The following is a 12,687-nucleotide window of genomic DNA, read 5'->3' as shown; positions in this document are numbered from 1 at the left end:
TTTGGCTTAGAAAACGAGGGAGTTATGTGGCAGTCTCGAGCAGTCTTAGCTCAATCTATGCTCAGAAGGTGGCAGTCAGTGGGGAGTTACTTTTTTAAACCATGTCAGCGTCTTCACAAGCAAAACCTAACAGTTTTATCAACTTCCAGATTTTCCTGAGTGAGTTTATCCTGGTTGCAAGACTCTGACTTGAAGAATTTTGCCCTTATTTATTTATTTATTTATTTTTACTACACTGTTCCAAAAGAGTGTTTTGAGAGTGTAAAAAGGATGCAAGATGTTTTTATCCTTACTTGTTGGAAGCTAAGTCTCAAGTGACAACTACCTTAAGCCAATAAACCTGTGGACATGTGCAGATTTGACTGATTGAGAGAGATGTCTAAGAACAAATAAATACAGTATCAAAACCATTGATTTTCTGATTTGAAATACTTGTGTGCAAGGATGACAGTTGACTTTGTGTGTGTGTGTGTGTACTCCCTTTGCAAATTCTTCTCTTTTCATCAGAGCAGACTACAAACCTAGAGCAAACCCGGTACATACCTGTTTCTCCCCACTGGGCTTCTTGTGGTTTAGCAGCAGCTCCACAGCACCAACTACCTCCTTTCGTATGGCATGCAAAAGAGCATCTCCCACATATACATTAAAACTTAAGAGCAGTTCAATTAGCTCAAGGTTCTCATTTTCAATTGCAATAAGGAGTGCAGTTCTTCCCAGAGGATCAATGCAATTAATATTGATCTTGAAATAAATTTCTGCTTCTTCTAAAGCTTTCTTCACACTGGCATAATCTCCTTTCTCCACGGCATTCAGATAAGCTTTCTCTGAATGGGACAGTTCAGATTCTGCTCGTACAATACGAAGAGGGATACGATCTCTGTAGGGAGCATTGACACTTCTTTTGTAGTAGAACTGGGCCATATTTTATGCCATTCTAATACTTTATCTCTGAAATATGAAAAGAAAGAATAAAATAATAATGTATTTTGGGGTACAGTACACCAAATTAATATTTTCAATATATAAGTATTTAAAAATCATAATAAACTGATGTTGAAAATAAACATAACATTAAGAAGTATCCAGAAAAAACCCTTGTGAGATCACCAACAAAATGTGCAAAAGAAAAACATGTAACCATCTTGCTCAAACTTACCAAGCCAAAGCATGTCAGCACATCATTCATGTGTATATATCCCTTAAACATGTAGTATGAGATGATATAATGCATTTTGCACCAAATGCGTAGTCCCACTTCATCCTTTATTTCTATAGTAAATTCTGCTACCTCACGTTAAACACAGCTTGAGAGTACGCTCATACACAGTTACTGCTGCCCACTACTACAGGGCATTTATACTTTTTGAGCCTGATTGTGGTAACAGTTATGTCACTTAGAGGCTGTTTCATCTGCCGTTTTAAAGGTACCTAGTCCTCTTTGAGATACACTAGTTACCCCACCAGCACTCCATTATGACATGGGTCTTTCACATTTATGACTTGCATGCATGTCTTTGATACCCCATGCAACCCAAGTGTCACTGGTGGTTGTGTGTGGACCACTGAATACAGACCATTTTGTCTGAATCTTTAGCTTGGGAAGAAAGAATAAGTTAGAGTTGGAATGGCTTTAGACTTTAATTTTTCTGAGTGCTCCTGAAATACCCCTTAAACCTAAATTAGTTTCTCCTGACTTATCTGAGATAGTTAGACCCAGATTCCACAGTTCAATGGAGTGCTTTCCTACTAAGATTTTGATTCAGTCTCATATGCTATAAAGAAAAACATTCACACAAAGTACTTTTCCAGCCAGTACTTGCTAACATATAAATTAGAATTCAGAGCATGAAAGGAAAAACAAAAGCCATATAAGATAAAATCACAAGGACTAGTAGATAAAGATCATGGCTTTGATTCTGCGCTGTTAAAATCTAAACTAGAATGAATACTGAGATGCTGCAACTATAAAGCAACTCTAACGTCTTGCAGTTGATAAAGCATTTAATGCCTCTTTTGGTCTGTACATTTTGTGCAAGAACTTTGCAAAAATAGTTCCTTCTAACAGGAACAATTTATCCTGACTGTACCTACTACCTTAAAAAAAATGAGAGAGAGAAAAAGATTGACTTAAAAGAACAGAGCAGACACACACACACAAAAAATGCTGTTCCACTAATGGCTGAACAGTTTCATATAATCATAGAATGGTTTGGTTCCAACCCCCCTGCCATGGGCAGGGACAACTCCCACTAGAACAAAGCCCCATCCAACCTGGCCTTGAACACTTCCAGGGATGGGGCATCCACAGCTTTGCTGGGCAATCTGTTCCAGGGCCTCACCCCTCTCCTAGTAAAGAATTTCTTCCTAATGTCTAATATAAACCTACCCTTTTTTAGTTTAAAGACAATCCTCCTTATCCTGTCAGTACACCCCCTGACAAAGAGTCCCTCCCTGGCTTTCATGTAGGCCCCCTTTAGATACTGAAAGGCTGCTATATGGTATCGCCGGAGCCTTCTCTTCTCCAAGATAAACAACCCCAAGGCCCTCAGCTGGTCTTCACAGAAGAGGTGCTCTAGCCCTTTGATCATACTTGTGGCCCTCCTCTGGACTCACTCTAATACTTCCACATCTTTCTTGTGCTGACGGCCCCAGAGCTGAACACAGTACTGCAGGTGGGGTCTCACAAGAGCAGAGTAGAGGGGGAGACTCTCCACCCTCAACCTGCTGGAAACACTTCTTTTGATGCAGCCCAGGATATGGGTGGCTTTCTGGGTTGTAAGCATACATTGCCAGCTCATGTTGAGCTTCTTATCAACCAAAACCCCCAAGTCCTTCTGAGGTCAGGTCTCAATCTATTCTCCACCTAGCCTGTATTTGTGCTTGGGATTGCTCTGGCCCACGTGCAGGACCTTGCACTTGGCCTTGTTGAACTTCAGGAGGCTTGCAGAAGCCCACCTCTCTAGTTTGTTAATCAACGAAAACTATAGTTTCTTGTCTTGTTCTCAGCTGACAATGCAAGTTTGGTTAACACACTGACTCTTCCTCCATTTCCTTCTGTCATTAAAAATCATACAAATTTCTGTCAAAATCTAATTTAGGAAATGCAGTGTTTATTTTTACTATGTGAGGTTTTGGTTGATCAAAAATTTCAGTAGCCATTGTGAGAAACAGTGATTCATCTGCTCCAGTCTCCATATGCAGTTCAAGGAGAAGTAAGTACAAAGGCTGTTACCAAGTTGTTTTCTTCGTTTTCTGGAGCAGATCAACAGGACTTGAGGCAGGCATGTAGCAGCAAAGGAGATACATTAGAAAGAATTTCCCTCCAAATCCACGTACAGCAACTAAGTAATTGCACTACTTTGCACCCAAAATATTTCTGAATTCTGCCTTGAAGGTGATATCTGTCTGCACCATGGACTACTAGAGGTTATACAGCCAGTTGATTATGTTCTGGTAAACTCACTGTATGTAGAACACATATCCATTGCACATTTTTATGTCCCTGGAACAGATATAGCATATTCTTATTTTAATACATTTATTTAACAGTTTGTCTTTCACTCTTACTTTTTAGGTTCAAGAAGAAAAAAAGGATGTGCAAAATCACTTCCAATTTAACAAATCTAAATGTAGATGTTTACGTGTAGATATCTACTTAAAAGATAAGGTGCTACATTCTCATTACAGCTATGGAGATTTAGGGCTCCATTCCATTGCCCATAAACAGGCATCTGGTGCTGGATGCTGAAGGGCATCCTGCCTGGCTCCATCTGCCAGATCAGGATGACTTAGGTCTCACATGGGGTCTCATTCCTAATTGTCATTTCCACAGAGAAGTTTTGCTTAATGCTATGACTTGTGAGAGTCTCTCTGATGTTTGTGAGAGAGGATAATTAAATGTCGTCCTAGTCAATTAATTTAGTTTAGCCTAGAAGTCTGTACATACTACGCTAAAATAGACACCTACACTTGGTCAGCTGAATAACTCCCTGATTTTTGCTGAATGTAGGATTGCACAAATATTGTTCAGTTTCTTAATATCTACAGAGAGTTCCTCAAGACCCCTGGAGAAAAATGACTGCAATTTTGACACTATTGCTGAAAGTTCCTGTCTCTTGAAAGAACAGGAAAGAATAGATGCATAGATGCCTACTCATTTATTGGTAGTTAAACCAGAAACTAATTTGGATCAGTGAAACTGGGCATCATAGAGATCTTTATGGTAGAAGAAGAGTACTGTGATTTACAGACAGGATCTATTATGATTGCATTAGTATAATTTTATTTGTTTGTTTGCTTGCTTCTTTTTAAAAGACTGAAGAGGCTCTTATATTGCTTCACAATAAGCCCTAAGGAAAACGCTTGCTGGAATCTCTTGTGTTTACCTCTTCATGATTCTCAAATGGGGAAAATTAGATTTAAGCGTAGTTTCTCTCTTACAGAAGAGATACCTCAAACAGACATTGTCATTCTCCTAAACAGACATAGTCATTCTCTTCTGCTAGTCTTTCTCTCAACCCCAACACTTCCTGAAAATATTCATCCTTAAATAAGATTGTCATACCTAAAAATATACATTTATATGCAATTAGAAAGTTAAGATTAACTGATGATGCAGTACACTGCTGGAAGATGATATGTACTATAAATATAATACCTCACAGGCGTTTAGAGAAGTAAAATGTTTATTTTGGTTTTATCTACAGATAGTTTTGTGTGACAAGTATACTATGCTGTCACATGCAAAGTTATATATGACATCTACAAGGGCATACCATGAAAGCTGTAAGAGCTGGGAGTAGCCAGCTGAGATGAGGAATGTCTCTATTTGCCTTGAGTTCCTCTGCAGTAACAAGATTTTTAAGAAACAAGAGGTCCAGCACACCAGACCAGTGAGAGGGGGACGAAAGAAAATATGAAACATAAGGTCCAAAATTTAGCAAGAGTGGAATTACAGTTTCTGCAGTCCACATACCTGATACTTAATAGAGTAAAATTACTTCAGAGAAGAGAGAAAGGAAATATAACTTGCCCCGAAAATATGAATGTAATCATCTATGAGAAACTCATTACAAAGTCATCCAAAAGCCAATAAATGAGTGTGACAGATTCTTCCTGAGCCATACAAATACTTACACCTGTAGGATTCAACTTCATATTTTGGAGGAATGCTTTTGGTGTTGTGAATTTATTGAACTTGGTGAGCAGAATTAGAATCTGGGAGAGAATTTCAAGTCAAGAAGTGGAATTACCTTCAGTGTTGTTCTGGTCTTGCCTGTCGTCCCCATAATTCTGACAGGGTATGCCACATTTATAATAACTCATTAAAAACGTAGAGGAATCATTCTGAATTTAGGAACAACATAAGACAAACTTGTAAACAAAATAGTTATTTTGATCAATTTGGGGTAATATAGCAATACCCTCTTTCTGTATAATCTGTTCTTCCTTCCTTCCTTCCTTCCTTCCTTCCTTCCTTCCTTCCTTCCTTCCTTCCTTCTTCTTTCCTTCTTTCCTTCTTTCTTTTTCTTTCTTTTTTTTCTTTCTTTCTTTCTTTCTTTCTCTTTCTTTCTTTCTTTCTTTCTTTCTTTCTTTCTTTCTTTCTTTCTTTCTTTCTTTCTTTCTTTCTTTTCTTTCTTTTTCTTTCTCTCTCTCTCTCTCTTTCTCTCTCTCTCTTTCTCTCTCCCTTTCTCTCTCCCTTTCTCTCTTCCTCCCTTTCTCTCTTTCTCCCTTTCTTTCTTTTCTCTCTTTCTCTCTTTCTTTCTCTCTTTCTTTCTCTCCTTCTCTCTTTCTCTCTTTCTTTCTTTCAAGAAAAACAAGTTCTTACAACTAACTTTGCAAGAAATTGGATTTCACTATGACACCTCTAACGCAACTCATAGCACTGAAAATTACAACTATTTAAAAATTAATAGTATTTTGATCAGTATTCTTCTCTACTAATCCATGATCTTTTAATCCAGATAAGGGAGTTTTAGCACTTTCAGTAAAAGAGCTAAAACTTAATAACTGTGCAAGTATGATACTCACTCTTTAAGACCCTGCATATGAAGAGATAATATTGTATATTATGTTTTGGGAATACCTGAATACCCATTCTCCTTATTTACAAAACATGCACAGGATAATTTGAAATTCTGGTGACTAGCTGAAAACCCAGCTGTGGAATGTTTTAAGATTAAGATTCATGCTAGGGATTTAAAAAATGAAAATAAAAATATATCATTGCATGAAAAAAGCATTCATGAAAAGGTATTCATTTTGAAATAATCTTTACTAGATAATTATGTCATAGCTGAAAATATATCTGTTTTAAAAGTGCATGTTTCTCCAAATAGAATTAAAAACCAATAAAAAACTGAAACTAACTTTCCCACAACTAGATAAAACAAATCAGCTTCAAATAGTGCCAAATAATTTATCTTTGTTCTTTTCCTTAGCAGTATTTTGAATTATGCTATTCATGCTAGTTATAGAAATGATAGAACAAATATTAACACAAACATTGATTAATGTTATATTCATTATTATAAAAAGTATTCAATGACTTTCATCCCATTAGTCTGACCATGTAATGTATACTCTAATACCATGTACTACATACTCTAATCTATACTTATGATATACTTTAAGAATCCCAAGGAATTTTTCAAAAATAAGGTACTAAATCTACAAAAAAATGCAGCTCAACATTTGTAAAATGTTTAGCTATAGGCTAGGTAATTATAACAAATGAAATATAATGGACTAACTGTAGTCCCTCTAGAGTCAAGCAGTTTCTAATGACAGGAGGCTATGCAGTATGCTTTAGGGCTTCTCCGGTGGCATGAGACACATTTGAATGGCGCACAACCTCCTATGGAAGATTAATCTCAATTAATTTTAGGAGCACAATTCATTTATTTAAATATTGACATTTATCATCATGGCATTGCCTAGAGTAAGCCATGCCATCTTCTGCTGTTTCTACAGAAGGGCAGAGGTCTCCTGCAGGTCTCATGTCGCACCTGCCAGCCCTGTGTTGAAGTCTTGGCCATCTCAAATGGCCCCAAACACCCCTATTCTGCTTTGGAAACTGATTCCTGCCCTCAGAGTTTAAAGCTGAGAGTAAGGCACTTCCCAAGAGTGATTTGTCTGGCCTGTTTTACACAGATACAATAGAACAAAAAAAAGTCATACCCTTCTTCATTAACATGGTTAAATACTAATTTAGATATAATTTCCCTTTCAAGTGTCTCATCAGCTTGATTTATGATGACTACTCTTACAGTATTGCACTTTTTGACCTATAAAACCCATCTTACTGTATTGATCAGTCCTTTCTCCTTTGTTTGTAGTCTCCCAGTTATTCTTAATTTCATTTTTAAACAGTTGACTAAGAAAATTAGGTTTTAAACCCTTTTCCACACATTTTTAAAATCTTTATTTTGGAAGCAAAATTTTAAATTACATTTGTGCTTTTATCTTAAAAAAACAAAACAAAACAAAACAACAACAACAACAAACAGCAACAAAGCACTCTAACACACCTTTGCATTAGTGAAATTAATTTGAGTTGGATATTGATGTAAGGAAACAAACCAGTGTCAGAGAGCATATTGAACTTCAGACAGCTTAGATTTTCATATACACTGGTAATTATAAATAGTGTGTAGTAGTCTCAGCAACAGAGTCTGTTTTTCAATGGTTTGATGTTATTTCCAGCAGAAAAAAAAAAATTAAAAAAATCACAGACCTGGAATAAGCAGTAGCTTAGGGCTCAGAACAGTTTTTGAAAGAAAGAGGAACTTATTTAAATCTCTTATCAGGAGGGCCTGGTAATTACTGAGTTACTGGCTTTTCCAGGGTTCTTCCCTCTTTCACAAAGCCAGCATTAAAGGAAAATAAGCAAAAATAACTATGATATTGGAAGACAAGATATTGACTGAGATATTCAACTATCATTGTCCCACAGCAGCTGTAGCCATCAAAGTGTGTGTACGCACACGTGAACATACATGCACTGTATAGTGCTCCCTGCCTTTTGCAGAAACCAGGAAAATATCATCAGTATCTGAGCAGGAGAAATTTATAAAAGGAGAAAGCCATAATACTTAATGGAAAATTGATGTGAAGTCAGTCTTATGAGAAAAGATTTCTTTATTTACAGAAGCAGTTTCATGTAAACCTGCTACAAACTAATATTTCACATGATTTGAGGCAATTTTTCATGTATTTTTGTTCCAGGGAACAATAAAACATTCTGTAAATATTCAGTAAAAGATTCTGTCTTGTTTTCAAACTTAATTATTTTTTTTCTACTCTGTTTATCTTTATTTGGATGACATTAATTTTACTAATTATAGCTGATACTAATTTTACTGATTTTAAAAGAAATCACCAGAAATTACCTTCTGCTGCTATATTATGTGCATATACATAAACATACTGTAAACCAAAGTTACTCAGAAGTTTCCCAATCAAAGTTAAAGCTAAAATAATGCAATCTGAATTCCTTGGATTTTAGTCAACCTTTGCTTTTGCCTCATTTGCTTTCCCTAAGTACACAATCATACCCTCACTTTTTTTTTTTTTTTTTTTTTTTTTCAGGGGAATCTGGAAAACCTGCACCACTCTTCTTTACTCAGAGAGTGGTGAGGCCCTGGAACAGGTTGCCCAGAGAAGCTGTAGATGCCCCATCCCTGGAGGTGTTCAAGGCCAGGTTGGATGGGGCTTTGGGCAACCTGGTCTGCTGGGAGGTGTTGCCCATGGCAGGGGTTTGGAACTGGGTGGGCTTTAAGGTCCCTTCCAACCCATACTGTCTTATGATTCTATGATTCTGTAACCTTGACTTGCATTCCCTTGCACAATGTTCCTACCCAAAAACACTACTGTAGCCCGCAGTGTGCTGGAGGAGAGAGCAGGGTTTCAGAGTGACCTACTAGCAGGCATCAAGGGCTTCCATAACAAGCCACTTTTTCTGCCAACCTCAGTACCTGATTAAGTATTATTATCCTTTCAGAGACAGTAAGAGACACCCAGTCACACATCTCCTTCAGATGGAAAGCTGGATCGACACAGGCATGCTCCACAGTACCTGCACGTGCAACTTCTCAAATTATCATTGTTACTGACCTGCTTTACTTCCAACACTGATCTTTAAGTTAGACATTATGACACTTTATAGCTTCTACTATGATGTCATCTGAAGTACTCTTCTGACTTCGCTTGTGAGTTTGTTTTACAGACTGGGTGAAAAAAAAAAAAAAGTGAAACTTCAGAAGTAATTATGGAGGTACCCTTCTCAGGAAACCAGCACAGTTATGACAAGTGAATAACTCATGGATTTAAGTGTGATTTCCTGAAACTATTTTATATGCACTTTTCATGACAAAAGAGAGATTCTGACATTTGATATATTCATGAGAGTATGAAATTTTCTTTCTAAAGTAGATCTGTGACAGGCCAGCTTTAATCTGACACAGAATCATATCTGATACACAGTAAAAATGATATTCAAAGTGAATTTTTGAAAACAAGACTACAGCTCTTATAAGCTTCAGTCCAAAAGAAGCTTGAAGTTCCTTCACTTTCCGTCACCAGGACACGGTTAGATTTGAACAAAAACAAAAGAAATGCCATTTCTGAACCCAGCATCTGTCCAAATACTTGTGTATAAATGAATGTTTAGACAGGTAAATTAAGCATATCTCTAGCACTGAGGTCAACTGGATAAGCTGTTCCTGTACTGTTAAACTCTCTCAGTCCCAAAATAAGACAGCTGAATGAAAACTGTCTACTGGGAATAATTTGTGGTCCATGCTAACTCCCAAACTGTGTCTGAAAATTGCACGGGACAATGTAATTTGCTAGAGCCAAGACCATTCCTGGGACTGGTAATGGAGTTCCGCTGTCCATATATGTCTTCCAGCACTGTTTATTATACAATTGTTATAGCTGACAATATAATATACAGAGTCCTCTCCTGAAAGTCATTTGTCATTGTTAGCTCTATAGTCAGCTTCAGACTTGAAAGCTAACGAGAACAGAAGTAGCAATCTGGACTTTAACATGTAGCCATGCAATTAGGAGATAAACTGAATAGCATAATATGGTATACATTCCTTACAAGGCTGTTGATTCATGTGGAATAGAGCTAAATCTCTTGTTTGTTCTCTGGCTCAAAGTACCCTGAAACCCAAGTTGCAGTAAAGAAAAGAACATGACATAGTACGCAGCTGTCAGTGGATGATGGGAGGCAGGTCGTCATGTTTTCTGCTTATGTATATTCTGGCTTCACAATCAGCAAAGCAGGACATCAGCTAAGAAGTTGTTCTTAAATTCCAGAGCTTGAGACAGAATGGATACACAACCGATGAAATTCTACCAGCTTCTTACATTAGCATCTTTAAAGACTGAGTCCCAAGGGAGTGCAATACTGACACTGAATGTGGTAAACCTTTAACATAGTGACATGGATTACTTGCTTAGATGGTTTTGTGTCAATTTTGAGACAGAATGCAATTTCATAGCAATATCTTGGTTTTAAAGTATAGTGCTTCTTCTACAGATTAAGGATGTAAGTATGTTCACTTAGGCTACACAAATAGGAGAGAACTTTCATCTCTTAGGGCTGACATCACATCAGATCTCAGTGGGAAATGACAGTTTCTTCATGTAACAGTGACATTTAAGATTAGGATTCTTATCAACATGAGAAATACCAAAAGATCAGATTCAGGGGCTTATGGAAAAAAATACTTACTGAGAGATATTAGAAATGCCATGTACAGAGCAAAGGATCATATCAGGGTAGGATGATTTGGGAACAGGCACTTGCCATTGTGAATCTGCATAAGTGTTAAAAACAGAACTCAATTCTTCAAATTCTTCAAAAGAACTCATTTCTTCAAATACAGCTAAAACTGAGTATAATTTCACTTAACTTATCAGAGAAAATACAGCTTCTCAAATTAAACAAACAAAACAAACAAACAAACAAAACATTATTAGATGATAGCAGCTCTCTAGTACATAATATATTAGTTCATCTTTCCCGTTTTATGCAAACTAGAAAGAGGCATTCCTTTAAAAAACCCAACAGCATCTATGGTTACATCTTGATGATGAGTAGCAGTATGCAAATACTCAGGAAAGTAAGGGAATGAGCCTGAAGCCTGAACTATTTGCTCTTGCTCAGAGGAGAATATTGAAGCATACTAGCAGAGCAAAGGAGAGAAAGAATTCTTTCCATGGACTGACACATACCTGTTCTTTGAAATGATGGAGCACGAATGATGTAAGCCCAGGCTACATGGAGTAGGCAGACAGTTTGAGGGGGGAAGGACAGAGACGGCAGTAACGCAGATAGTGATCTTAATGAATGGCTGCACCATCCAGTTGAGCTGACCTCCCTGTCTGCTTGGCTGGTGTTATTCTCCTGGGTAAACTCAAGGAGCTCTCCAAAATAATTTTCAAGATAATGTACTCCAGTGTCATCTGGCTACACAGAAGGTCTTCTTCCAGCATTCCCAACAGTAGCACTGACCTTATGCTCTGTGGGTGTGATCCTGCAGTATTCTTACAGTGCATCAACATTTCTCAGAAGATGTGGGGAGGGGATTGTCCTCTGCTTAAAGGGTGGGTGGAGGGTTTCTCTAAACTCTCCCCAAGCATGGCAGAAGCAGCAAGTACACAATTTCTGCTGGGAAATCACATCGTGGTTGGGCAGCAAGGGAGTGGATGTAAATGTTGGCTTGGGGAGGAAAGGGAAGGGGAGGCAGAACAGCTTGGGAAATACAGGGCAGGAGCCTTTCTGAAGCATTGCTTGTAAGAGTTATGCTACAAGTGGGAGTGAGATTTCTGTGCTTCAGAATGTGTTTACATGCAGATCCACGTCTTTCCATGCTTCATATGAAGAAGCTCCAAGCAGCATGCAGTCTGACCAGAAAAGGGAGGTTGTGGGCAGACTGCCCAAATACATTTAGTAAAGACTTGCTAATAAAAACACTCCAATGGGGGTCCATTTTCAGCTGTACAAGCTAAGCCACCCCGAGAATAAGTTAAGAAGCTTTCTAGTATTTAGGACTGATAGCAAGCCAGCTGTGAAGAGATCTGTGTACAAATATACGTGCTCACATAAACATTTCTTTACTGGCTGCTGCCCTCAGAGTGGTATGTGTATTTTGCAGGGAGCTCTGAAAGAGACTGAACTAAAACAAAACAAAAGCTGGTAAGAAATGAAGACTAATTAGGAGAAACTGGTCAGTCTTTGGAATTTATTGGCCTGTTTCCATTCAGACCCTTAATGGTTTTGCCCTTATACTGCTTATCCAGAGACACATAAGTCAGTGCATTTTAGTATGTTTAACTAAAAGACTTTGTTAAAAAATAAAATCAGGAAAGCTTTTCACCTAAGCCCAGCTACTAATAATATCACACTAGCTCAAGCAAAAAGAATTACAAAGATAAGTCAAAATCAAACTTAGTTCACAGCAAACCAATTAGACTCGATAGTAGACAATGTTCCACAATCATATTGGATAACAAAAACAACAACAAAAAATAGCTATACAACACTAAAAAATATGATTGTCCATTGGCAATAAGCCCCAACAACAACAACAGTGACAACAAAATGGTTAAAATGACTCAAATCTGTACTTTGGTTGGTTAACTAGATGAACACCAAAAACAATCTACTGTCTG

At 37.5% G+C, this 12,687-nt stretch overlaps 1 protein-coding gene across 6 annotated transcripts in view; it reads right to left on the bottom strand.

The window, feature by feature from the left end:
- Window positions 1-12,687, bottom strand: part of TRPC4 (transient receptor potential cation channel subfamily C member 4) — a 167,981-nt gene that overhangs the window by 103,269 nt on the left and 52,025 nt on the right. The window contains exons 1-3 of one of the 6 annotated variants that reach the window (XM_048051367.2): window positions 8,976-9,116; window positions 5,253-5,346; window positions 544-948 (exon numbers count right to left, since the gene is read on the bottom strand). In XM_048051367.2, coding sequence (XP_047907324.1) covers window positions 544-921 — 378 coding nt within the window. In that variant the 5' untranslated portion in view covers window positions 922-948; window positions 5,253-5,346; window positions 8,976-9,116. Of the gene's footprint in view, window positions 1-543; window positions 949-1,156; window positions 3,739-5,252; window positions 5,484-8,975; window positions 10,413-12,687 lie in introns of those variants that run through there. The other 5 variants (XM_048051371.2, XM_048051369.2, XM_066989668.1 and 2 more) reach the window with 5 other exon arrangements.

This window comes from Anser cygnoides, chromosome 1 (genome assembly GCF_040182565.1).
Source record: "Anser cygnoides isolate HZ-2024a breed goose chromosome 1, Taihu_goose_T2T_genome, whole genome shotgun sequence".
NCBI lineage: Eukaryota > Metazoa > Chordata > Aves > Anseriformes > Anatidae > Anser > Anser cygnoides.
This window is presented reverse-complemented; position numbering and strand designations above follow the sequence as displayed.